At 36.4% G+C, this 23,968-nt stretch overlaps 2 protein-coding genes across 5 annotated transcripts; both read right to left on the bottom strand.

Moving 5' to 3' along the window:
* Positions 1–372: 372 nt before the first annotated feature.
* Positions 373–16,278, bottom strand: LOC306881338 (UBX domain-containing protein 7-like). Of its 4 annotated transcripts, XM_079435384.1 has the most exons (12): positions 16,173–16,271; positions 14,951–14,994; positions 14,473–14,629; positions 14,288–14,355; positions 7,817–7,882; positions 7,622–7,734; positions 6,389–6,535; positions 6,189–6,279; positions 5,288–5,415; positions 4,747–5,197; positions 2,719–2,798; positions 389–1,291 (listed from the first exon to the last, which is right to left on the bottom strand). In XM_079435384.1, the coding sequence occupies exons 3-12, from the start codon at positions 14,601–14,603 to the stop codon at positions 1,130–1,132; spliced, it is 1,437 nt and encodes a 478-aa protein (XP_079291510.1). In that variant the 5' UTR covers positions 14,604–14,629; positions 14,951–14,994; positions 16,173–16,271; the 3' UTR covers positions 389–1,129. The 4 variants fall into 4 exon arrangements, with proteins under 4 accessions (XP_079291512.1, XP_079291510.1, XP_079291511.1 ...); XM_079435386.1 differs by lacking the exon at positions 14,951–14,994 and having other exon boundaries at positions 373–1,291; positions 16,173–16,275; XM_079435385.1 differs by lacking the exon at positions 7,817–7,882 and having other exon boundaries at positions 395–1,291.
* A 2,018-nt stretch (positions 16,279–18,296) lies between these two features.
* LOC306881926 (protein phosphatase 1 regulatory subunit 7-like) lies at positions 18,297–23,795 on the bottom strand. The gene is made up of 10 exons (XM_079436292.1): positions 23,700–23,795; positions 22,895–22,990; positions 22,753–22,808; positions 22,605–22,670; positions 22,346–22,476; positions 21,343–21,505; positions 21,113–21,229; positions 20,929–21,033; positions 20,481–20,567; positions 18,297–19,573 (listed from the first exon to the last, which is right to left on the bottom strand). The coding sequence occupies exons 1-10, from the start codon at positions 23,737–23,739 to the stop codon at positions 19,397–19,399; spliced, it is 1,038 nt and encodes a 345-aa protein (XP_079292418.1). The 5' UTR covers positions 23,740–23,795; the 3' UTR covers positions 18,297–19,396.
* Between the last annotated feature and the right edge of the window lie 173 nt (positions 23,796–23,968).

The following is a 23,968-nucleotide window of genomic DNA, read 5'->3' as shown; positions in this document are numbered from 1 at the left end:
GTAATATTTATAAGAGCTTTAACAAATATTATTTAGCACTAATGATAAACTAAATATTTATGATAAACTATATATCGTGTGAAAATCAGATCCTAAACAGATATTGCAGGAATAGATATTCTTTCATTTGAATAACTAGGTTTTACCATTACAATATGGTCCATGACTTGGGTTATCAGCTGCTAATGTGGGATCTTCATATAGATATCTATGAGAAAAATGCTACAGCTACTTTGAGTATTTGTCTGCCCCCAGTGGCCACGTTCTTGCGCTCATACTGTTCATAATATTGGTGCACTACTAAGCTAAACCTGAGAATGTGTGTCACTTTGAATCAGTTAAGATTCTGTATGCAAAAATAAAAAGTTGCATAAAGAGACAACCAGATACTTCTACTGAGGCATATGAGATATTCAAGCGCCCATCTGGAGGATTCCACTCAAAACCGCATATTCTTGATAAAAATCATGTCACTAAACAGGAGAAATCAAATAAGTTATTGAAGAAACACTCAAGAGGACCAGCTGTCCCTTTTGTTTCAATGATTATATTTGAGAATCAGTTTTTTGTGGAAATGATGCAGTATATAAAAAAGGAGATAGAAACTTACTATAGCTAAATGTCACTCTACTTCTTCCGTCCCTGCACACTGCAGATGAGATATGGGTCTAAATAATAAACATTCATCCCAATTCATCACCTGAGCCCACGTTCAATAGGATCCCAACCTGCTCAGATGATTTTAACAGGAACTGTAGTCACTTTGGAACTGATGTTCAATCCTTAGAAACTTTGCATATACATGATACACAATGCTTTCCCTACATCAATGCCATCTGTGAAACCCTTTTAATTTCCATATCAATATGAGCGGAACTCATGGACAGGTACTGTCTTGAAGAATTAGACCCAGGTAGGATGGGATGTGCCAAGTTGTTTGTAAATAAATACGTGACAAATGCAGCTCAAGGGACGGTCCCTATGAACTACCAAATGTTCGGAGTATCCTGGACTTATAAAAAAAAAAGAAAAAAAAAAGACAAGTGGTAACAGGGCACAGTCAATTCAGTCTTTCTAGGGAACAAATGACAGGACAGGACGGGGGGTAATTTATCTACAAGGGGAGGGGCTAATTCCTCTCCTGCACAAACACAGTCTCCTGCGGACACAGTCCTGCTTCCTGCAGTGTGATGTCATAGTCCAAGTGAGCGAGTCTTCGGCGGGGGAAGTTGGTGACAAGTTCGAAGCGTTCGTTAGGGAATCCCTTAGACTGAACGTGTCTCACCAGTGCCTACAAACAAGAACAGAGGAAGAAAATGAAGGCTACATCTCCAAAATCCCAAAAAATCAGAATTTACACACATTTGAAAATGTTTCTATATTAGACATCTCCTGCTGCAATCTTTTTTCCTTTTTGTTAACAACTGTTTATTTAATTTTATTCTGAGGAACAGTAGTATAAAATGAAAAGCAGCTGTACAAATTTAAAACCCACCCCAACCCACCCACCCCCTGGTAGACTTAAAATAATAATAATAATAAACATATATTAATCAATATTAATAGATGAACAAATAACAATAAAATAATTTTTACAAAGATTTTAGAAAAGAAACATTAAAAGCTGAATGCCATGAATTTACAGTTTTCACATTAGATCCATGTATACGAGAAGTAGAGAGTTCCATCGAGATAATGTCCAACAAATACACAGTTCGTCTGTCCGTTGTGTGAGGAGGATTCCAACGTTTGACTAGACATTTTAGTAAAGATCTTTGTTGGACGGACAAGGTGAAGTCCAACATATTGGCGTGGAGTCAAACATATCTCAGTACCCAACAAATATGATAGGTCCCGTGAGAGCTGAGTCCAAAAAGGTGAGAGAGAGGGGCACTCCCAAAGAAAATGCTAAAATGTGCCTAAAACTCCTTGGGAACAGAGATTACACTTAGGAGAAGACGACAGATTCATATAAAAACGTTTCATTGGAGTCAAGTAAACCCTATGCAGCAATTTCCAATGAATCATAATCTCATAATCATAAATCTTTCCTTTTTAACAGAAATAAGGTTTTCATAAATTGGTAGGGGCTAGACATATTTTGGTATTACGTTTTAGCTGAATTGTGCAGCCCTACAAACAAGCACAGCAAACCTGGATTTTAAAATTCTGAATAACAAAATAATTTATATCTGAAAAAAATAATAACAATAATTCCCCCAAATTGTACAGAATTAAAGCACTGTATTGTTACTGTGAACACTTTACAATACCATGAAAAATTCTAGATACCTTATTCAAACTATTTCGATTTTTAGAAATGTGTGTTCTAGGCTCTTAGCTTCTTTTCTATCAACCAGTTAAAATGTGCCAGATTTTTGACAGTAGGTGGCGCTTGAGAAAGAGCAGAAATGCTCCAATACACAACAGCAATGCTGCACAATTTCTGACACCAGCTTTTTATGGAGAAGAAATATTGACAAACAGTATTTACAAAACAGTCAGATATTTGTATTCACTTTGTATTTGCTTTATGAATGGTCCGTGTTATTCTTGTATATTGAAAATGTTACTAAACAAATTACAGTAAAAGTTTCAGCAATTATCATGATATGAATAATTCATACGTTCACATGCCTAACAGCGGCAAAGTCGGCAATGGCAAAAAAATTAAATAAATAAAAAATATAAAACATCATCATGAAACGCTGTACCCACCATGAGTTTAGATTTAGCAGACAGTGCTATCTGTTCTCTCTGGCCATCTGGGTATCGAAGCATTAAACGGGCCTTTGGACCTGTGGACAGAGTCATTTTAGTACATTAATTCAATCTTACTGAATATTATTAGCATGTATAAATGTTCAAATCCTTTAAAGGGAAAATCCAAAAAGCTGTCATTATTTACATCACCTACATTTCACTCTAAACCATTCTAAATCTTTTCTGCAGAACACAAAAGGTCAATGTTTAAAGATAAGCTTGTTTCCATATGACAGTTTCAAAAATGACAAAACAAAACAAAACTCACCATTTGAAAGGTCTTCTTAATACATACAGTACATATTAGATGTGTTCATTCGTTAGTTCAACTGGAAGTGCGCTGTGCAGACTGATCGTTGTAAGACAAAGTACTGCGAGAGCTATTTGAAAGCACAAGGAGCAGTCCATTCTCTATAACTCTCACAGATGTCATACAAAAATCTGTCTGCACCGCGCAAACAGCCAAATCCATGATATTTTATGCAATATAGAAATCCTGGCCAGGACGTGTACCGTAAAAATGGCACCTATGATCAACCTACAACTGATAGGTTTCTGGGAGGAACAGACTGAAATTTAAGTCATTATTAACTGATATTCTTTCATTCCAGCTGTTAGCACACAAACTCCTTATGAATGGATCACTGAATTAATGCACTGAATTTTCAAAGATTCTTCTCTTGCTCAAAAGAATGATTCATTCACAAATGGGTTTGCTTTGTTTCTGACTTCATCTGGACACATTGATTCTTAAATTAACAGCTCTTTGGAGGGAAAGATTATCAGAGAATACTTCAGTCTGTTTCTCACACACCGATGTTGTTTTAATTCAGTTGAGTTGGAATATAATCCACAAGTCGGATACGGACTACCTTTGCTGTGCTTTTATAGTGCTTTTTTGGACTTTGACAGACAAGGTCACTATGAACTGTGTGAAGTAGGCCTGCATGATTAATCAAAATTAAATCACATTCGCGATTAGGCAAAAACTGCAATTTTCATGCGCAACTTGTCAGTGAAGCACGGTTCTGTGATCAGTAGTAAATCTCCACCCAAAGGCCAAAGGGCGCTCTTGCACTGAAACGCCAAATATTCCCTCTCAGAAGAAAGGTAATACATGTCATTCCAGTTAACAGAAGACTGAACTGCTTTCATTGATTCAACGTGACTGACTCACGACTACGACAAAATATGGTTTATCTGAGTTCTTATTATAATTTTCATTAAAATAAAGTATATTTATTTACTTCATGTTATAAGCGACTCAAACTTGCCGTGCTTTCCGATGGAGCAGCATTTACTATACAGAGCCGTAGTTCACTGACAAGCTATGCAAAACCGCTTTCATAATCACGGACTGATTTCATAATCGTGCGACTGTGTAGTAGCCCCTCACTGCAGAACAAAAGTCCAGGGGGCGGGGCTGGATCCACATCTAGGGGATGGAGATTGGTAGGTTTAGGTGGAGATGGGTGGATGTGTGTAGGTTTAGGTATATGTGAGGTGGGAGGAGTTGGATCTGGAACCAACCTCGCCCCCTGGATCTTGTGTTCTGCAGTGAGGACCATCTCCATCTGAAAGCACAGCGTGTTTGAGTCGCTTATAACATAAGTTAATTATATTTTATTATAATGAAAATAAACCATATATTGTCATAGTTACGCTGAATCAATGAATGCAGTTCAATTTTCTGTTTCCTGGAACGAAGTGCATAACCTTTCTACAGGGCATATCTGGAGTTTCAACGAGATGGAGATGGAGATTTACTACTGATCACAGATCACCGTACTTCACTGACAAGTTGCACATGAAATCACATTTGATTAATCATGCAGACCTAATGTGATTTTTCCTCTTATCTTCAGTGAAAAAAAAAACAGCAATCAGGTTTTAAATGACATGAGGGTAAGCAAATAATGACAGTATTTTCTCTTTGGGTGAGCTATCCCTTTAGACAACTGACATAAGTGAAATGGTGTATACCGTTATCGTCTGGATCTGCTGTGCTGGTGCCGGCCGGTTCCGAGGGCTGGTGTGATATGGATCTGTGGTTTTCTCCCAGCCGCTGTTGGGACTCTGTTTGTCCTGTCTGACTGTGACTGAGCGGCTCTAGGTGGTTCTTCTTACTCTCCTCTTTCCTGTGGCATAACTCTTTATGTGGGGACTTCCTGTGATGGGCTGGGCTGTCCGGCCTGGTGGGAGAGACATCCTCTGCAGAGACGTGTCCATCTAAAGAATCCTCCCCTCCGCCGGCTTCATTATCCGAACCATCCACTGAGATCAGACCTTCGCTGTCAGAGAAAGGTTCGGCATCTGAATCATCATCTGAGCGGGACTCTGTCTTGTCCTGGGTGGACTCGTAGTGTGTTTCTTGAAGAGAGGCCCGGATAGCGGCCTCTAACTGACTGTCCTCACTGGCATCTATCAAACTCTCCTGTAAAGACAGATAAAAGTCTATGATGTGAAGCAAAGACACATAAATTCTTTTTCAGGAACCTCCAGAACCTTAAATGTGAACACTTACAGAACGAGCCCTTTTGGCCGGAGGTTGACTGGACTGCCCATCCAGCTGCCCGTGCTCCGATAGGAAGCCTGTGACCTGATCCAGGAATGAGGTCACATCTAACTGGTTCCACTCAACCATCTTTTGTCCTGTATTTGTCAAAGGTAAAAAAAAAAATAATAATAATGATAAAATATATATATTTTTGTTTTTAACCATTCCCTGATAATGCATACAAATGTTTTAATAAAACCATAAGGTACCTGATTAATAACTTCATTAATGATTGAATGAGCAAATATTTAAAACTTTCATGGTATCATGCTATTACCATGCTTTCACTAGTCTTACTACTTTATCAATTAAAAAAATGTATTCTATATTATACATGAATATACATGAACTATAGCGAAACCAGTGCAATGCAATAAATAAAAACAAAAAACTTTTTCATTCAGATTTTGAGAAACTGCATTTGTATATATTGTTTAAATTTATACAAATATTAATAACAAGCATCAATATTAAATGTTTGAAATCTATGAATTTAATAAAAATCTAGTTCAAAATGCATGTGCCAGGTTTTTAGTAAAAAAAAAGAAACCGTAATAACATTTTACCAAGATTAAAAAAATATTCTTTCATAAACAGTTTTACAACATCAACTTACACTGACACAAAAATATATATCTTGTTATAGATGTATTCATTTTATGAGGCATTTTCAGATTCCAGAATATATATATATATATATATATATATATATATATATAGAATTTTTTAAATCAAAAACATACTCATTATAGAGAAGACACATTAGTCATTTTATGTTTGACTTGGCATGGGTATCTGAAATGAATTGGTCCAAACTTATTTTTCATACAATGTATCAAATCAATTAACACTGCCTTGGGTCTCTCACCTGTACGAGGGTCCAAGATAGAAATATAGGGGAACTTGTTAAGCTTGTAAAACTGAATGTACCTCTGCCCTTCCTCGCTGTCATGGTACACCTATAAGCAAAAACAGCTTACCTGAACAACTCAAAAGCTCACATTCACAATTCAAGTAATCTCATGGAAGACAAAGAGACAGAAGACATTTATGTCTGTGTAAATGTACCTGCCAGAATATGAAGTGCTCTCTGATCAAGTTTTTCACAGCATCATTGCTCCACACGTCTCTGTTTAAACACTGACAGGCAAAATCCTGGACATTCTGAATGTTGATCATCAGCCACTTGTTCTCAAGCTGACCGGAGTCTTTCGCCTGGGGTGACAAATACATTGTGTGAATGTGTTAAATCACATAGTGAGAGATAATGGCTTGACTTACAGGAATATTCTAAAATTAAAAGCATAAACAAGCTTGTATTTTTGTTGTGCTGAAATTATATAGTCCCTTACATAAACAGTCTACAGTACAGGTTTCTATTAAACCTACAGATTCTTTTTTATAACATCAATATTGCTCTGAAATGTTACCTGGGGCCTGTTTCATAAAACAAGTTTACCAAATAAACCAGATTTATTTCAGTTAGTCTGGCTTATTGTCAGTTGATCTGGTTCAAAATAAGTCAGACTAACTGAAATAAGCCTGGTTTATTTGGTAAACTTGTTTTATGAAAATATATACTGATTTTACTTAAAGTTTCACTTTCAGATTAAAAACATTATCTACTTTTCATTCTGCAATGGTTCATCAATAGATGTGCATATTCATGTTTAAAAACGAAATTCAGTGCAGAAAGTGTGAATGAGGTATAAGCGAAAGCCTAAATATGTTTTACAATGTATTTTTGAGACAAATCCAATTTACAGAGGCAAAAAAGTTGATACCCAGTCAAAATGGACCCAAAAACTAAACATGTAACTTTTTAAAAAGATTATTTTTTTTAAAAGTCTCAAAAAACATAAATAAAACAAATAAACAATGTTTCTTTTGATTGTCTTGGCTCATTTGTAAAGTTTGGTTTGCATTCTCATTTGTTTAGTTCTGATTTTCATTCTCAAGTGATTTTTGATTGTTTTCATATAACTTTCTGCTGTATCTAACAGCACATCAGTCACAGATGCTGTCAAAAGGGCTGAACCAGGAACATTTTTTCAAGAACTGATGCCACCCGGCCCGATTTCTGTTCTTTCCTTATGCAAGGCTTCAGAATAGCCTGAACCTTTGTTTGGACACTCCCTGATTTGCAGGGCTTGACTTGTTCTTGGCCAGGAATAAAACACATTATTACGCTGACAAATTTTGTACTTAATGAGAGAGAGGACTGAAGCACATGAATTAGCTGATCACTGGATGTGTTACTGGTAATGCTAATGGGTTCACTAAAGCAGTCGTAGAGCTTACCGTCTCAAAGCTGCCTTTGTGCATGAGTTCAATGGGGGGACGGAACAGATCTGCTAGGGTGCTCAGCTTCTTGTCCATTGCACTTCCGTTTCTCAACTCCTGCTCCTGTCGCACTGAAGATTCACATCACAACAGCAGGGTTTCAGACGAAGCACTAGACCATGTCTGCCTTCAGAATGCCTCACATGTACTTACTGGTTTCCGTCTGAAAATCCCGAAATCCATCAAAGATTGATCGTGCTGGTCTACGCCTCTTTGGTACTGTGAAAGTGAGGTATTATTTAAGTAAACAAAACCAGGGTTTCCCAAATTGGGGTTTGAGAGTTACTGAAAAGCTAATAAATAATCCTATTGAATGTAAAATTTAAATACATAAATGAGGCTGTATGATAATTACGAAATAGCTTATCATTGATTTGATTATCAAATGTTTGGATTTAATTAAATATCTGTATAGTCTGATGTGCTGTATGTTTCATAGTGAAGCGCACATAAACTTGATCATCTCTTCCTCTTTACTACTACATACTATGGCTGTCAAATCAATTAATAGCCAAAATAAAGGTTTGTGTTTACATAATATACGTGACCCTGTCTGGACCACAAAACCAGTCACGCGGCAATATTTGTAGCAATAGCCATCAATACATTGTATGGGTCAAAATGACAGATTTTTCTTTTATGCCAAAAATCATTAGAATATTAAGTAAAAATCGTGTTACATGAAGATATTTTAAATTTCCTACTGTAAATATATCAAATCTTAATATTTGATTAGTAATATGCATTGCTAAGAACTTCATTTGGACAAGTTTAAAGGTGATTTTCTCAATATTTAGATTTTTTTTGCACCCTCAGATTCCAGATTTTCAAATAGTTGCACCTCGGCCAAACATTGTCCAATCATAATAAACCACACATCATTGAAACGCTTATTTATTAATTAGTACTGTCAAACGATTAATCGCATCCAAAATAAAAGTTTTTGTTTACATAATATATGTGTGTATACTGTGTGTATTAATTATGCATATATAAATACAAACACATGTATTTTCAATAATAGATCAAATGGATTAATAATGCAGATTTATTTCCACAGCCGCCTTTGATCATATTTACCAAGGGTACCAACAATTCTGACCATGTGTGTATTTATGAAAAATATGTTATGTTTATATATTAAATATATTTATATATAAGAATATAAATATTTAAATGTATAAACATGTAAATATCAAAAATATATATACTGTATGTGTGTGTATTTATATATACATAATGCATTGACCAAAATTATAAACACAACACTTTGGATTTTGCCCCCATTTTTCATGATCTGAACTCAAAGATCTAAGACTTTTTCTATGTACACAAAAGGCCTATTTCTCTCAAATATTGTTCACAAATCTGTCTAAATCTGTGTTAGTGAGCACTTCTCCTTTGCCGACATAATCCATCCACCTCACAGGTGTGGTATATCAAGATGCTGATTAGACAGCATGATTATTGCACAGGTGTGCTTTAGGCTGGCCACAATAAAAGGCCACTCTAAGGCCCCGTCCACACGAAGACGGGTTTCTCTGTATACGCATAAATTTTTTACCGTATAGGCGTTTCGTCCACACGAAACCGGCGTTTTCGAAGAGTGAAACCGATCATTTTTGAAACCGGGTCCCAGGGTGGATAAATTTGAAAACGCCGTTTTCGTGTGGACGGCGAATCCGTATATTTTCTGAAACGATGACGTCATCACATTTACATTTATTCATTTAGCGGACGCTTTTATCCAAAGCGACTTACAATTGCTATATATGTCAGAGGTCGCACGCCTCTGGAGCAACTAGGGGTTAAGTGTCTTGCTCAGGGACACATTGGTGTCTCAAAGTGGATTCGAACCCGGGTCTCTCACACCAAAGGCATGTGTCTTATCCACTGCGCCATCACCACCCATCAGCCCACGTCTCGCCCCTAATCAGACACCGCTACGTCACATAACAGCGACAACAACAACAACAATGTCAGACTACGTGCCTGTGTTCGTGCTGCAGAACCTACTGAGCTCATTAGTTTTATTAAAGCAAAATCTTCTGCTTTGTGTGTTAGTTTATATTCAGCGCGCAAGGTTTACACACATGGTCCAAGTCTTTTTTTGTGTATCTCTGTGGCAGAATTACAGCGCCACATATTGGTCTGGCATGTGTACTACAGCGTTTTCAGTCGGTTTCAGTGATTCCGTGTGGACGCAGATATTTCCTGAGACGACTCCGTTTTTACAGAATTTTTTTAGATCAGATAAGGAGAAACCCGTCTTCGTGTGGACGTAGCCTAAAATGTGCAGTTTTATCACACAGCACAATGCCACAGATGTTGCAAGTTTTGAGGGAGCGTGCAATTGGCATGCTGACTGCAGGAATGTGCACCAGAGCTGTTGCCTGTGAATTGAATGTTCATTTCTCTACCATAAGCCGTCTCCAAAGGTGTTTCAGAGAATCTGGCAGTACATCCAACCGGCTTCACAACCGCAGACCACGTATAACCACACCAGCCCAGGACCTCCACATCCAGCATCTTCACCTCCAAGATCGCCTGTGACCAGCCACCCGGACAGCTGCTGCAACAATCGGTTTGCATAACCAAAGAATTTCTGCACGAACTGTCAGAAACCGTCTCAGGGAAGCTCATCTGCATGCTCGTCGTCCTCATCAGGGTCTTGACCTGACTGCAGTTCGTCATCGTAACCGACTTGAGTGGGCAAATGCTCACATTCGATGGCGTCTGGCACTTTGGAGAGGTGTTCTCTTCACGGATGAATCCCGGTTTTCACTGTACAGGGCAGATGGCAGATGTGTGGGTGTGGGCGTCGTGTGGGTGAGTGGTTTGCTGATGTCAACGTTGTGGATTGAGTGGCCCATGGTAGCGGTGGGGTTATGGTATGGGCAGGCGCATGTTATGGACAACGAACACAGGTGCATTTTATTGATGGCATTTTGAATGCACAGAGATATCGTGACGAGATCCTGAGTTCCATTGTTGTGCCATTCATCCACGACCATCACCTCATGTTGCAGCATGATAATGCACGGCCCCATGTTGCAAGGATCTGTCCACAATTCCTGGAAGCTGAAAACATCCCAGTTCTTGCATAGCCAACATACTCACCGGACATGTCACCCATTGAGCATGTTTGGGATGCTCTGGATCGACATATACGACAGCGTGTTCCAGTTCCTGCCAATATCCAGCAACTTCGCGCAGCCATTGAAGAGGAGCAATCAACAACCTGATCAACTCTATGCGAAGGAGATGTGTTGCACTGCGTGAGGCAAATGGTGGTCACACCAGATACTGACTGGTTTTCGGACCCCCCCCAATACAGTAAAACTGCACATTTTAGAGTGGCCTTTTATTGTGGCCAGCCTAAAGCACACCTGTGTATATAAATACTCACACACACATAAATATTTCTTAAATACATATTTATGTGTGTGAAATTTAAATACGCATATAAATATACACAATACACACACATCATGCAAACATAAACTTTTATTTTGGATGCGATTAATCACGATTAATCAATTTGACAGCCTTACTAAATACTCTTCCTCTTTGCTACTGCAATTTAAATCTTTACATTAGGGCTGGGAAATATGGCCAAAAGAATTATCACTTTTTTTTCATATCAGTCGATATCAATAATTATCACGATAAATGTAAAATCTTTATTTTTTCAAGTTTAAACCCAGATTTTTGCTCCAAAGTGAAAGTTGTAGAAACCAAACCATTAATTTTCCTTAACAAAATAAATATCTAAATAGAAAAATGTATTTCTTAGTTTCTGCATGTTCTAATGAGTGATAGTGTTTCAAATCAAGAAACAGGTTTGGGTTGCCTGAAAATATTAATAATAATAACATCACTTTTTTTGTCTCTTAGAAATGCACATGTGATAGTAGCTTGAGTTAGGATGCAGAGGTAAAGTTTTGTTCATTATCAAAATCAGTAACATCTGTAAAAATTGTAGCAAGTGTTTTTTTTGTGTTTTTTTAAGCATTGGTCTCTCATAGTAGCATACATTTAAATCATGATAAACACAATTAAAATCACATATATCACCTCAATACCATGGTAAAAATATAACTATATGGTTTTAAGGGAAGCCTATTTGTATGAAAAACAGTAGTCTAAAAACATTCTATAAATGCACACTTGCTATAGCTTAATCACAAATACATTCTATAATTATATACCATTACTCCTGTAATAAAATTCAGTGTGAATACCCCACATCTCTGCCACAATACCGTGGTGCAGCGAGTGTTACTACAGTAAATCCATGGTAAATGATGGCAATGTGTAGATTGAAAAGCCTTCTGACTGTCTCGTTGCACACAATGGGTCTCATTCACTAATAAGTGCGTACGTTTTTCGTATTTATACGCACATTTGAACTTCTCACGAAAACGTTCCGCCTAATTCACAACACGTGCGTACGCACATGAGCTTGTTCTTAAACTCGTTCTTCTGTTAGTGAATCTGGAGTCTTCTAAAAGAGCGCCCGCGTGCACGAGGTTAGTGATTAGCATAATACACGCCCAAACCAGCTCCATATATGTCTAGAGAAAGACAATTATGGCATCGAAACAAAAGACAAAGAAAAATAACTTTAACGATAACGAACGTGAGGGGGGGGGGGGGAATCATGTTGTCCTCTAATTATACTTTATTATCAATTTTAACGTCTAGTTAGTTTTCACCCACCCTGTACATAACATATCTAATTATATGTGGGGTTCTTTATACATGCTTATAAGGCCCTGGGCGTACATGATTATTGCGTACATGTGGTATAAGTTGTTCTTGAATTTTTTTGGACATTTATAATAAATTTTAGTACGAACGTTTTTGATGAATCATGATTTATTCGTGAAAACGTCCGTACGCACATTTCACGCAAAAATTTGTGCATACGCATGTTTAGTGAATGAGACCCAATGTTTCTGCTTTTTGGCTTTAAACTTTAAACTACCACAGAGTCGTTTGTGTTCTTCGCTGAATTCAAGCACTTCACACTGAATCTCACAGCTCTGTTCAATGCATCTGATTCAGAGTAAACGCATCTGATTCTGCTCTAGTGAGCTCGCGCCAGTTTGACTTTGATCTGAGTGGAAAAACGGTCCGTGTGTCGCGGTTCAAATGAGTCACGCTGTTTCGTTCCGCTTTTGGCGCATAAACATTATATCGAACATTTATCAAACTCTTCATATCGTTTTATCGAGGAGCATCGATAAAACGGAACAACCCTACTTTACATATGACTCAAGTTTTGATTTGAGTGTTGATTATTATATAAACTTTCTGTGCAATTTTCCTTTTTTGTGTTTTTGGCTAAATGAAAACTTTAATTTTGGTTTTTGTGTTTCAGTAATCAAAAATCATTTTGGTGCATCACTAAAAGGTTAACAGTTCGAACTTTTAAAAGTGAAAATTTGTAATAAATTATTATAATTATCAACTACCGGGCTGGGATACCGGCAAAGGATATAAGTATCGCTTTTGATTTCTCCTCTTTTCTACTACTTGTTTCACTTCTGTTTCCGTTTTTATAACCATTTCTTACTATGTGTAAGTAAGTTGTTGTTTTTAGCATGTGTGTTTGGCAGTGTTATTTCTTAGGATTACTGATAAACTATACTGTCGTGATTTGTATTTGTTATCTATTTTAATTTTAGTTAAATAATGTCTGAATTTATTATGTCTGTATAGGGATTTTATTAAGTTTTATTTAATTTGAGTTATTTTAATTCTTCAACAAACTAAATGGAAATGAAATGATATATATATTTATTGAATTTATAAATGTGTATGTGTATATATATATATATATATATATATTGGTTGTTTTTGGTGTTTGGCTTAGTGTTATGTTAAAATCATTTTTATACTCTTATACCTTTTGTTCTTTAATATTTTGAATTGTTTTTAGCTTTATTTGTTTTGTTTTTCATTTAAATATTAAGTTTTGAAATGTTGTTGTATGCATTTGTAATTTTTATTTAATTTCTTTATTTTTAAAATGTGTATAGGTAGTATTTATAAAGTTTTAGCTTTTAGTTGTGGATCTGTTTTTAGTTGTTTTAATACTACAATTGATTGCTTCTGTTGTCCTCATTTGTAAGTCGCTTTGGATAAAAGAGTCTGCTAAATGACTAAATAATAATAATAATAATTATAATCAAATTATACACTTCTAATTTACAACAGTAAATATACTTCTGTTCATTTTTATAATTAAGTGTTAAAACCTAGTAATAATAATAAGAACTTATTATTATTTTTGTTTTATGATTATGCTGTTGATTTTTATTATTCAATTTGACTGAGACACTCTCTCAACTAAAGTTTCCACCTTAAAGTCTAGCTACAAGGAATAAAACACTTGCACTTAGATTAAATATTTTATATATGCACTTGCATGTCATATGACCATTACCTGGAAACAGAAAACCATGAACATGCAAATACGTTAATTAATTATTGAAATAAAATAAAATCTCAGGGGTGTACTTCAAGTATTTCACACCTAAGGGGTTGGGTGACAAAAAAAAAAAAGTTCAGGAACCCCTGGGTTAGACAGATAAGATATGTAAATGGGAACTGTACCTCCAAACAAGGGCTCTGGCTCCACCAGAATGTCCTGCTTCTGAGGAATGGGTGCTCGCACATCATCTCTGCCAGAGAGGAGAACACAACATTCAAACTCAAAGCACAGAGCATGCAGTGACTCAAAAAAACAATACAGCAGCTTGAGACTAAGAGCTTTTGGTGTGTCATATGAAGTCACTCACTCTACGGGGGGATGTCTGCTGCTGGACGCTCCGGCTGAACTGGCACTTGTGCTGGGTTCCTCTGCGATGCCCCCTCCGTCTAGAAACATGGTGACGGCCATCTCTAGGTTATTATTACATGCTTCCAACATATGCTTCCCTACACTCTCTGTGGCTCCTGCAACCAAACACACACATGCAAAGATATCACCAGCATATATTATGTGAGATGAAACTTAAACACACTGGAAAAAAGACAACAGATGCACTTAAAGAAGTGAATATGTAACCTAACATGCTACTGGTACTGTGGTCTTCGAATAAGTCTTCAAATAAGTGTCAGACACTAAATAACAAGGATTACCTTTGACTATATGGTGACATATGTTTTAAACACAATTAATGCAGTGCTGTTTCACCAAATAGTGACATGGCACTACAAAATGGTATATTTGAATTGTAAATAACTTTGTTTTGTTCATATTTTGTAAACACTAACCTTAAGCATTCTGTTTCCGTTTTAAAAATATCTTTGCGATCCATCTAGTGAGAAAGTTCAACATTGATTTTTTTCTGTAATATATTACATCAGGCATAAAAACTAGTGCATGCATGAGGTAGTTTCTGGCTTGAAAAAGACCCATGTTATAATTTTCCCGATGGTATGCCAAATAAAACTAATAAATAGGTAAAAATGCAATAATTAAGGTATAATTATGGTGTTTTAAAATAATTGTGGTATGGAAACCATGGTAAATATTGATAAGGAAGCCTGTATTAAGATATTACATTGTTCAGCACTTATACAAATACCCAGTTTGTGCAAACCCTTATAGTTTTATAACAGTGCAGTAAGTTTCACACAAAATGCGCTGGGAAAAAAATCTGTAATATTACGTAGAAGACGCACAGCAGCAGCGCCCGCCCCTTCAGAGAGCGCGCATGCGCACAACCAGCGCATCTTTCACCTTTACGAGAAAGTAGCGAGCTGCGAAACATGGCTTGTATTTTCTGACCAACAGAAACGAAACTATCAAATGATGCACACCATCATGCGATGCACACAAACAGCCTTTGCGTACACCTCCAATGACAGCTCAACTAAACAGTCTGAGTGCTTTAAGAACATAGTTATGTGTGTATCTTTGACTTAGTTGTGAGAAGCATACAGAGAAACGGATAACTGGTTGAGAATCAGCCTCTACACAAACCGCCATATTGTGGACTGTGGCTCATATCCTCCACACACACTTGTCGAAGTTGTTAAACACACTCACGGTGGCTGGAAACGTTCAAACACACATAATCAACCTGTAGCGTTTAAATCTAGCAGTGGGAATAATAATATCAGAGTGAAAATCAGTGCAGCCCGAGCCAGATTTGAATTTAAAGGTGTTACACGTGTAGCGATGGTGAAATAACAGAAGTAACGTTATGCTCAAAGTTCAGTCTGAGAGAGTTTTACATTACCATCAGAATACTTTAGAAATTAGTCTACATTAGATCGCCCGCTTTTTGTTCTTTTGCATGCAGATCCATATTAAAGCAAGTGCAGATAGCAGCTAGCCGAAGCTTTCGTTAGTCTCTTTCCTTTGCATGACAGAGGGGGCAGTAATGATGATGCCCTCTCAATACATACAGCATTTCTGAAGACCCCGTGTTTTACTCAAGCGAAATGGCCTGTACAAGAGTTCCCGCAAATGTAAAATGTCAATATTTACCAGTTATGGCTGTGAACTGTTGTATTAACCCATTAACCCCCGGGGCTGATGCGTCTCCGAGAGTCGCCATCTTGCCGCCACTGACAACAACACGACTGCACGCATGCGCGGCATCGACCAATAGGATCTCTCTCCACATCTGCCTCCGTGGATCTCTGGGTAATGTAGTTCATTTGTAGTATCACGAACACGGCTTTGTATGAAAAAATGGACGCTAATCTTCAACATACTTTTCTTCATTTGGAATGGCAAAGGAGAGACTTAAAATAAAATGTAATGCCATACATTTATATTTAGCTAAATATGCTATAAAAAAAAACAATAGAAGCGCAATAGAAACCATCACAGAAATTCCTATGGTTTCCATTAAAATACCATTATAAACCATTAGCTTTTTCCAGTAAAACCATTACAAAATTGGTTTTTGTAGTGTGTTTTGGGCATTTTTCCAATAAGATTTAACATCCCACCAATAGAATCCATCACATACCAGACACCATTATGGTTTCCATTAAAACCAATACAATTCCCATTATAACCATTAAATCTATTACATTTTCTATTGTGTTTTGGGCAGGGCTCTATTGTTTTAATTTAGTAAGGACATTTTGATTTGAAATTAATTCTAGTCAAAATACCAGTGTTTATAATACTAAAAACGGTGCTATAACCACCATGTCTCTCAAGAGTAACACAAATCCAGACTTTTCTAAAATGGGGGTTATTTTCAGGAAGACATGATTTTGAAAACAATAAGAATATATTTATTAACATTTTGATTAAATGATGTAAAATATGTAAGGAAGCACCATTCTAATACATTGTGACACATGAAATTGTCTGAAATTTGGCCAAATTTATCAAATTAATTCTTATTAAATTATTAAGAAAGAATGAACTCACCATGCATGCACCTCTCAGATCAGCTAACACCTGCAATGAAAGTAGTCTAAATAAAATGCCTGTTCATCCACTGTTCTGACACCACAGACATACATTTATTCTTCAAATATAATAAAATATGTATTGTTTTGTATTTATATTTACAACATAACCACTTTATTTGTGTTAAGAATTGTATATTGTTGTAGTTAGATATTTGCTTTTTGATGTATGGTAGGAACATGCACATTTTGCAACACATGGAATCTCTTAAATTCAATTACATATGTATTTTTAACATTTTACAAATTGTTTTCATTCAAAAGAATACAAATATGCAAACATTTTATGATTTATTGATAAAGTTTATTTAAACTGTTGCAAAGGGACTCTGTTACCAGTTGTAGTCTTCATGGTCTTCAGGTGGTTCATGAATAATCTTTATTATTATTATTATTATTATTTAGTCATTTAGCAGATGCTTTTATCCAAAGCGATTTACAAATAATCTAATGTAAATTTTGCACACTGCAATTATTTAATGTGCGTAAATGTAATGCAAGCTCAATTTAGGGTTATACAGACTAGAAGTAATAAATTGTTTGTTTCTCTATTTCTGTAACTAGGCATTACAGAAGCTTTAGTCTGGGTCCAACACTTAAATGATCTGAGATGACCAAACACCTGAGAAGAGATGATGCCAACCCCTCAGAGGATGCCAACGCTCAGACAACATACAGAATTACCAAATTTTGCCATAAATTAAATATTAAGTTTCTGCAATATATATATATTGTGGAACCTTAATTTCCTGTAGAGCTGCTTTGCAACGATTTGTATCTTAAAAAGCGCTATACAAATAAACTTGAATTTACAATTTATATTTTTATGCAAAATATATTGTGCTGTAATATTTGTATACTGAAACAAATATACAAACGATTGCGATTATATAACATGATTTAATAACAAATATTTGATTTGAATATGACTCATGCATGAGCGTTGTATAGTGTCAGTTCTTATTAAAAGCTTAGAATCATGTACAAGATGTATCTGGTATTAGTGTGAATACTGTTAATGAGAATATACTTTCTTTAAACATTTCCATTAGAATCTTGGCCTTTCCAACATTCAGCAGCATCCACTAAAGCAGTATTTACGTATTAATATTTATGAAAAATGAGTTGCATTGTGAAATCAGAGGTAACTTGCACGTCTTAAATACAAAACAAACATCATAAGGGTGAGCATTGTTCAAATTCAGTTTATTTATAGTACATTCAATTCTGAAACAATCAACCAAGCTTGTAAAACAAAGAGAAAATTTAAAAGCAATCCTATGCAGTTGTTCTTTAACCCTTTTAAAGGGACTGGGCTCATTCCATAAAGAATCAGCTGAGTGAAACCCCTCAGACCCCCCTCCCTCCTGGCAAATGGGAGTGGCCAATCACAGTCACCACAGTGTGGCCGCTTCCATTCACCTCCTATTGTGGGGGAAGAAAACGACTCCGCAGATCATACAATAATATGAGGTGTCTCTGTGTGAATATTTTGAGTGCATGTGAGATTTAATTTTTCACAAAATAAATACTAATCACCTGACATCACCTTGCTCTGTTGAATCCCTAAAATCACTTAAGATTGTGTGGCATAACCTTAGTTTATAATGGAATTAATCCCTAATAATTTTGAGTATTAATGAAGAGTGAACAATATGCGTCATGCCATTTCAACCGGCCATACTGCTACAACCAGAAACAGAACTGATATGCAAACAGAATCCATAAGAGCATAACACTCTCGGAAATAGTCCCTGATCACATCAAAGAATAAGAAGTTCCTCATAGCCATCTTTAGTACATGAATGCAATCGAATTCTGACCTTTTTACCACCTTGTATAGTAAATAAGCCTGATGTAAATCATACAGGGTGGAAATTTCTGATTTTAAATTGATGAAAGAGACGAGGGATAACTGCGATGAAATGATTTCCTAACCAAAATGCTAAGGGCAGCAAGATTTAGCGCTGATATATTTTCCGAGCAACAGGCGTCAGCTCCTTTAAGTTCAGACTGATAAGGTCCTAAACTGAAAATAAATTAACAAGCATTCACACTATAGCGCAAGTCAGAGCATAGGTATATAGTCTCTGTGTGAGTAAAAAGTGCCAGCACATGGAGTGGCAACACTGGGAGTGTGAGATTCTTCTTTTTTGTTGTTAAAAAGTAAATAAAAGAGATAAATAGGGCAGACGGTGTCCATGAGGGTAATATGGTAGTGGTGCGTTTATAATAAGTGGTGGATGGTTTGGGTGAGGGAGGGCACAATGATGTGGATGATCAGAAACGGATGAAGGTGGCATCTATCTGCCTGACACTGGGAAGAGCCAACATGATCTTGCGTCTGTATTGAGGGTCCTTCTGCAGAGGGTTTCTCTCCAGATAGACAGTCTCTAGACCTTTGGCGTTCTTGAGTTCATCCAAGTCTCCCCAGTTATCAATTTGGTTGTCATTCATCTGTATAAGGAAGAATAAAAAAAATAGCTTTTTAACAATGCTTTGTCATTTTTAGATGTTATTAAAATAAAAATAAGCATTGATACTCCAAAGTATGATTTTTACAGAATGCCATTCAAAAATTTTTATACAATTTTTATTCAGCAAACATGCATTCAATTTGAAGTAAAGATGAATGTTTTCAGCATTGACAAATGTTTATTGTTCAGCAAATCAGCATAGTAGAGTGACACTGGAGTAAAACTAAGCTTTGCCATCACAGGAATAAATTATATTTAAGATATATTAACGGGGTCATGAAATGCATTTGGCAGAAGAAACTTCAGTTGCTCAGACAAGTCATTAAAAATACATTTCACCCATGCATTTCTAATTATCGAATCTTTAGCGAAGGCTATTCAAAGTTTTGGAAGTGCAATTTCTTTACATCCACTGACAGAACAACGTTTGAGTTTGTCGCTGTAACATCGTTAACCAACAGTAGTATTGATCTTGTGATTGATGGACAGATATGAGCTTTTAAGATCACACCTCCTTGATTCTATATGGCGATCATGACCTCACAATTCTCCCGGTTTCAAATCTGAGCTTCAGAAGGGCAGAAAAGATTTATATGATTTAAACTGGGGAGTTAGTTTTAAGTTCTCAAAATTGCAGTATGTTTTTATTGTAGAGTGCCCTCTTATGTGTGTAAATATCAAGAACATTTTGATCCTCCACTTCATGACCCCTTTAACAGTTATTTAAAACAGTAATGATTTTTCATATTACGGTTTTTAACTGTATTTTTGATCAAATAAATGTAGCCTTGTTGAGCACAGGAGACTTATAAGATAAAAAAAAAACCTTACTAACCCCATGTAGTGTGCCATGAAATATAAAAAGTTAACCTGTCTTTTTTTCTTACCCAAAATTCTTTTAATTCAGTCAAATGGCTGATATTTTCAATCTTTTTTATCCTGTTTGCAGCGATATCCAAAGTTGTCAGCTTTTTCTAAAAAACAAAGGGAAGAAAGATAAGTATATTCAAGAACTAAAATATTGTGGGGCAGATAAAAATAAAACCACTGATGTGACGACAGATCAGAACACAGACATCCCCTGTAGAGAAAAGGTGCAGTGGAGAGGCAGAGAACTTCAGAATAGCTGGAGAAACGGGCCTATTAAACAAAACTACCAGATTTCAGCCTGACAGCTTCTTAACATGCATTTTATAATGGTTTCTTTATCTTGCAATTTGCTACGGATATTTAACAAGATTTAAGGCACAAATATTTTGTGCAAACATTCGGTGCACAAATTTAGAATTGACAGGAAAAAGTATTGCATCTGTGGACAACCATGCTAGATCTTACATTGTTCTCCAGGCCCTCGATGACTTCGATGCCATTATGACTCAAGTAAAGCTCTCGCAGGTTCACAAGATTCTGGAGTCCTTCCAACTTCGTGATGCGGTTACTCTGTCAAGACAGGAACAGATGTTAACACAAACAGAGAAGGCAAATTTGGCTTAAAAAAACCTTTCTAGCAAAAACGCACCTGGATACTGAGAACCGTCAGACTGTGCAATCCATCAAGGTTCTGCAGCTGAGTGATTTTATTCGTGCCAAGGAACAAACTCTCCAAAGTAGTAAGAGAATCCAGATTCTCAATAACCTAAAATTTACATAACATAAGCATTTGCATACATAAAATTCAAGCCAAGACACAGAGTAAGCAAAGCAGAATATGTAATGCATAAAGAGCAGATGTGGTCTCGGATGTCTCACCCTGATGCGGTTAGAGCCCAGCTCAAGCATCTGGAGGCTCGTCAGTTGATCGAGGTTGGCAATGCTTGCAATCTTATTATGAAGCAGGAAGAGCTTCTTGATTTTTGTGAGACACTCCAATCCCTCAATCTTCCTCAGTAAGTTGAACGATACATCTAGCTGCCTGCAAATCACGATCACAAATGAGGCATGTTTTTCAATTCTTCAAGTACAAGAGATGATACAAATTTTTAGAAAACATTATTTATATATATTTTGTGTGTGTTCATGTTGGTTTTGTACAGTTTTGAAAGAAAGAAACCAGAAAGAAACCTTTATACAACTTTCCTCTCTGTGCTGGTTTTTTAAATGATGTTTAGTTGTTTCCTGCATGCCAGTTGCACCACTTGACTTTGATTTTGTGGATACAGCTTTTTTTTTTCCCTTTCAAGATTTTTATTTAACAAAGCTTCTTCATTACGATAAGAGGGCAGTTATCCTGACATCTGTGTCCTCCAAAAATGTCAATGAATTTGAATAGAAAAATTTAAAACTTGCATATCATAAAAGTGGATTGGGGTTGGTAGTCTCCAGCGCTCACATAGTTTGCATTTATTTGATCAAAAGCACAGTAAAAAAAAATAGTAATATTGAGAAATATTATTACAATTAAAAATGATTTTAAAATGTCATTTATTCCTTTCATGGCAAAGCTGAATTTTCTGCAGCTGTTACTCTAATCTTCTGTGCCACATAATCATTCAGAAATCATTGTAATAAGATGATTTAGTGCTCAAGAAACATTTATTATTATCAATGTTGAAAACAGTGCTCCCTAATATTTGTGTGGAAATCGTGTCACTTTTTCCCTGTATTCTTCGATTAAAAGAAAGTTACTTTTGAGAAATTGAATGCATTAGTAATAAACTGGTAAAAGCAATAATAATAATACTGACTGCAAACCTTTGAACAGCAGTGTATAAATAACATTTATGTATTTTTGAAGAAACAAAATCTGACTTACTCGAGCTCTGTTAGGGTCTGAAGACTCTCTAGTTTGCGGATCTGGTTGTCATAAAGATCGAGTTCCCTCAATGAGACGAGGCTGTCCAAGTTCTCAATGTGTTTGATGAGGTTTTGTCTAAGAGAAATTGTCTGATGATAGAAACAAAGAAAATGGGCATAATTAATTGATACTCCAAATAAGCAAATCTATACATATCTGTCCAGTAACTAGACAACCCTACTATATTACCCCCTAAAAAAAACCCCAATACTCTCACCTTTGCCTTCCGAAGAACCTCCAGACCCTCAATCTTCCCAATGCGGCAGTGGACCAGATCCACATCCTAAATAAATAAATTAAGACACAATGAATCATAGTGCTAATAACATCCATCTGTCTACGCTTTCAAAATCTGAATGTTTCACCTCCTCATCTGGGTCTAAGGTTATGGTGTCCATGTCAACAGGCGACTCCTCAGGTACTAAAAAGGAAAGTGAGAGAAGCGATAAGGAAACGGATCAAAAGACAATCATTTTAATTGTTTTCCTCACGCCAAGGTGGTCTCACCAGTCGAAGGAGCTTGCAAGGAGTCGACCTCTCCATTGAGACTCTTCCTCTTGGTCTCATCATCACCAGATTCCTCAGATTCACCCCTCCTGTCCACTTTAAATCACAGTTTTTATGAATAACAATGAATAAGTAAGACACACCCACAGTACTAACCTGCATACAAAACGCCACTGCTGTTATCTGGGCCAAATAATCGTGATAGCACGTACTTTAATACGAAAAGCACAATTTCAAAGCCTCCATCTATAAAATGAACCCATCCCACACACACACCCTCATCCCACAGCAGCAGCATGCTAGCAAACTGTGCTGATACAGCAGCTGGAAACAAATGGAGGCGTCGAGAAAAGCTCGATGTGTCACGTCTGATAGCTCACAATCAGCTTCTCCTACACTTTATCCATCCGAACAGGTGAGACTTTAACAGGTAACTTAATGTGAGCTGGTGGGCTACATTAGCTAACCAGCAAGGTGTGCTGGCTCTGATGACCTGTCCGCTACTAAACACACAGCTGAGCAGAGGTCTGGCATTTAAATACACTCAAAAGAGGAACCAAGAAATGAAGCAGCTTTTATCGCCCTTTCATGCGTGCAGACCATAAGAGTAGCTTTAGCTAGCTGTGTGATAAACGTAAACAATCACACATTGCTGTCTGAATGAATGGTAAGAGCACACGAATGTATTAACCGATTAAAAATAGAAACTCAGCTTGGTTATAAAGAGAGAGAGCAATAAGAATAATCGCTGTTTTTTAAAGGCTCCGTTGAAAATAAATCATTATAAATAAACAAGTCAGCTCACCTTCCATCTCTTGAGGCTCTCCGACAGATAAAGTCGCCATTTTCCTTTAATCCCGCCCACTTTGCTTGATGATTGACACTTGGATCAACCAATAGCAAACCTGAAATCCGTTTCCTACACCCTTTGAAATGATCTATAAATAATTTACGATTATATAATACATTTAATACAAGACAAAATCAAATGCTCCGATATTCATTTTTTTTAGCTATTATAAATAAATCTGTTATTATTTCTCATTCATACCATTTTATCCTCTGTAGAATCCT

Source organism: Barbus barbus (assembly GCF_936440315.1).
Source record: "Barbus barbus genome assembly, chromosome: 15".
Lineage (NCBI taxonomy): Eukaryota > Metazoa > Chordata > Actinopteri > Cypriniformes > Cyprinidae > Barbus > Barbus barbus.
Note: the sequence above shows the minus strand (reverse complement) of the source record. Positions and strands in the feature narration are given on the sequence as shown.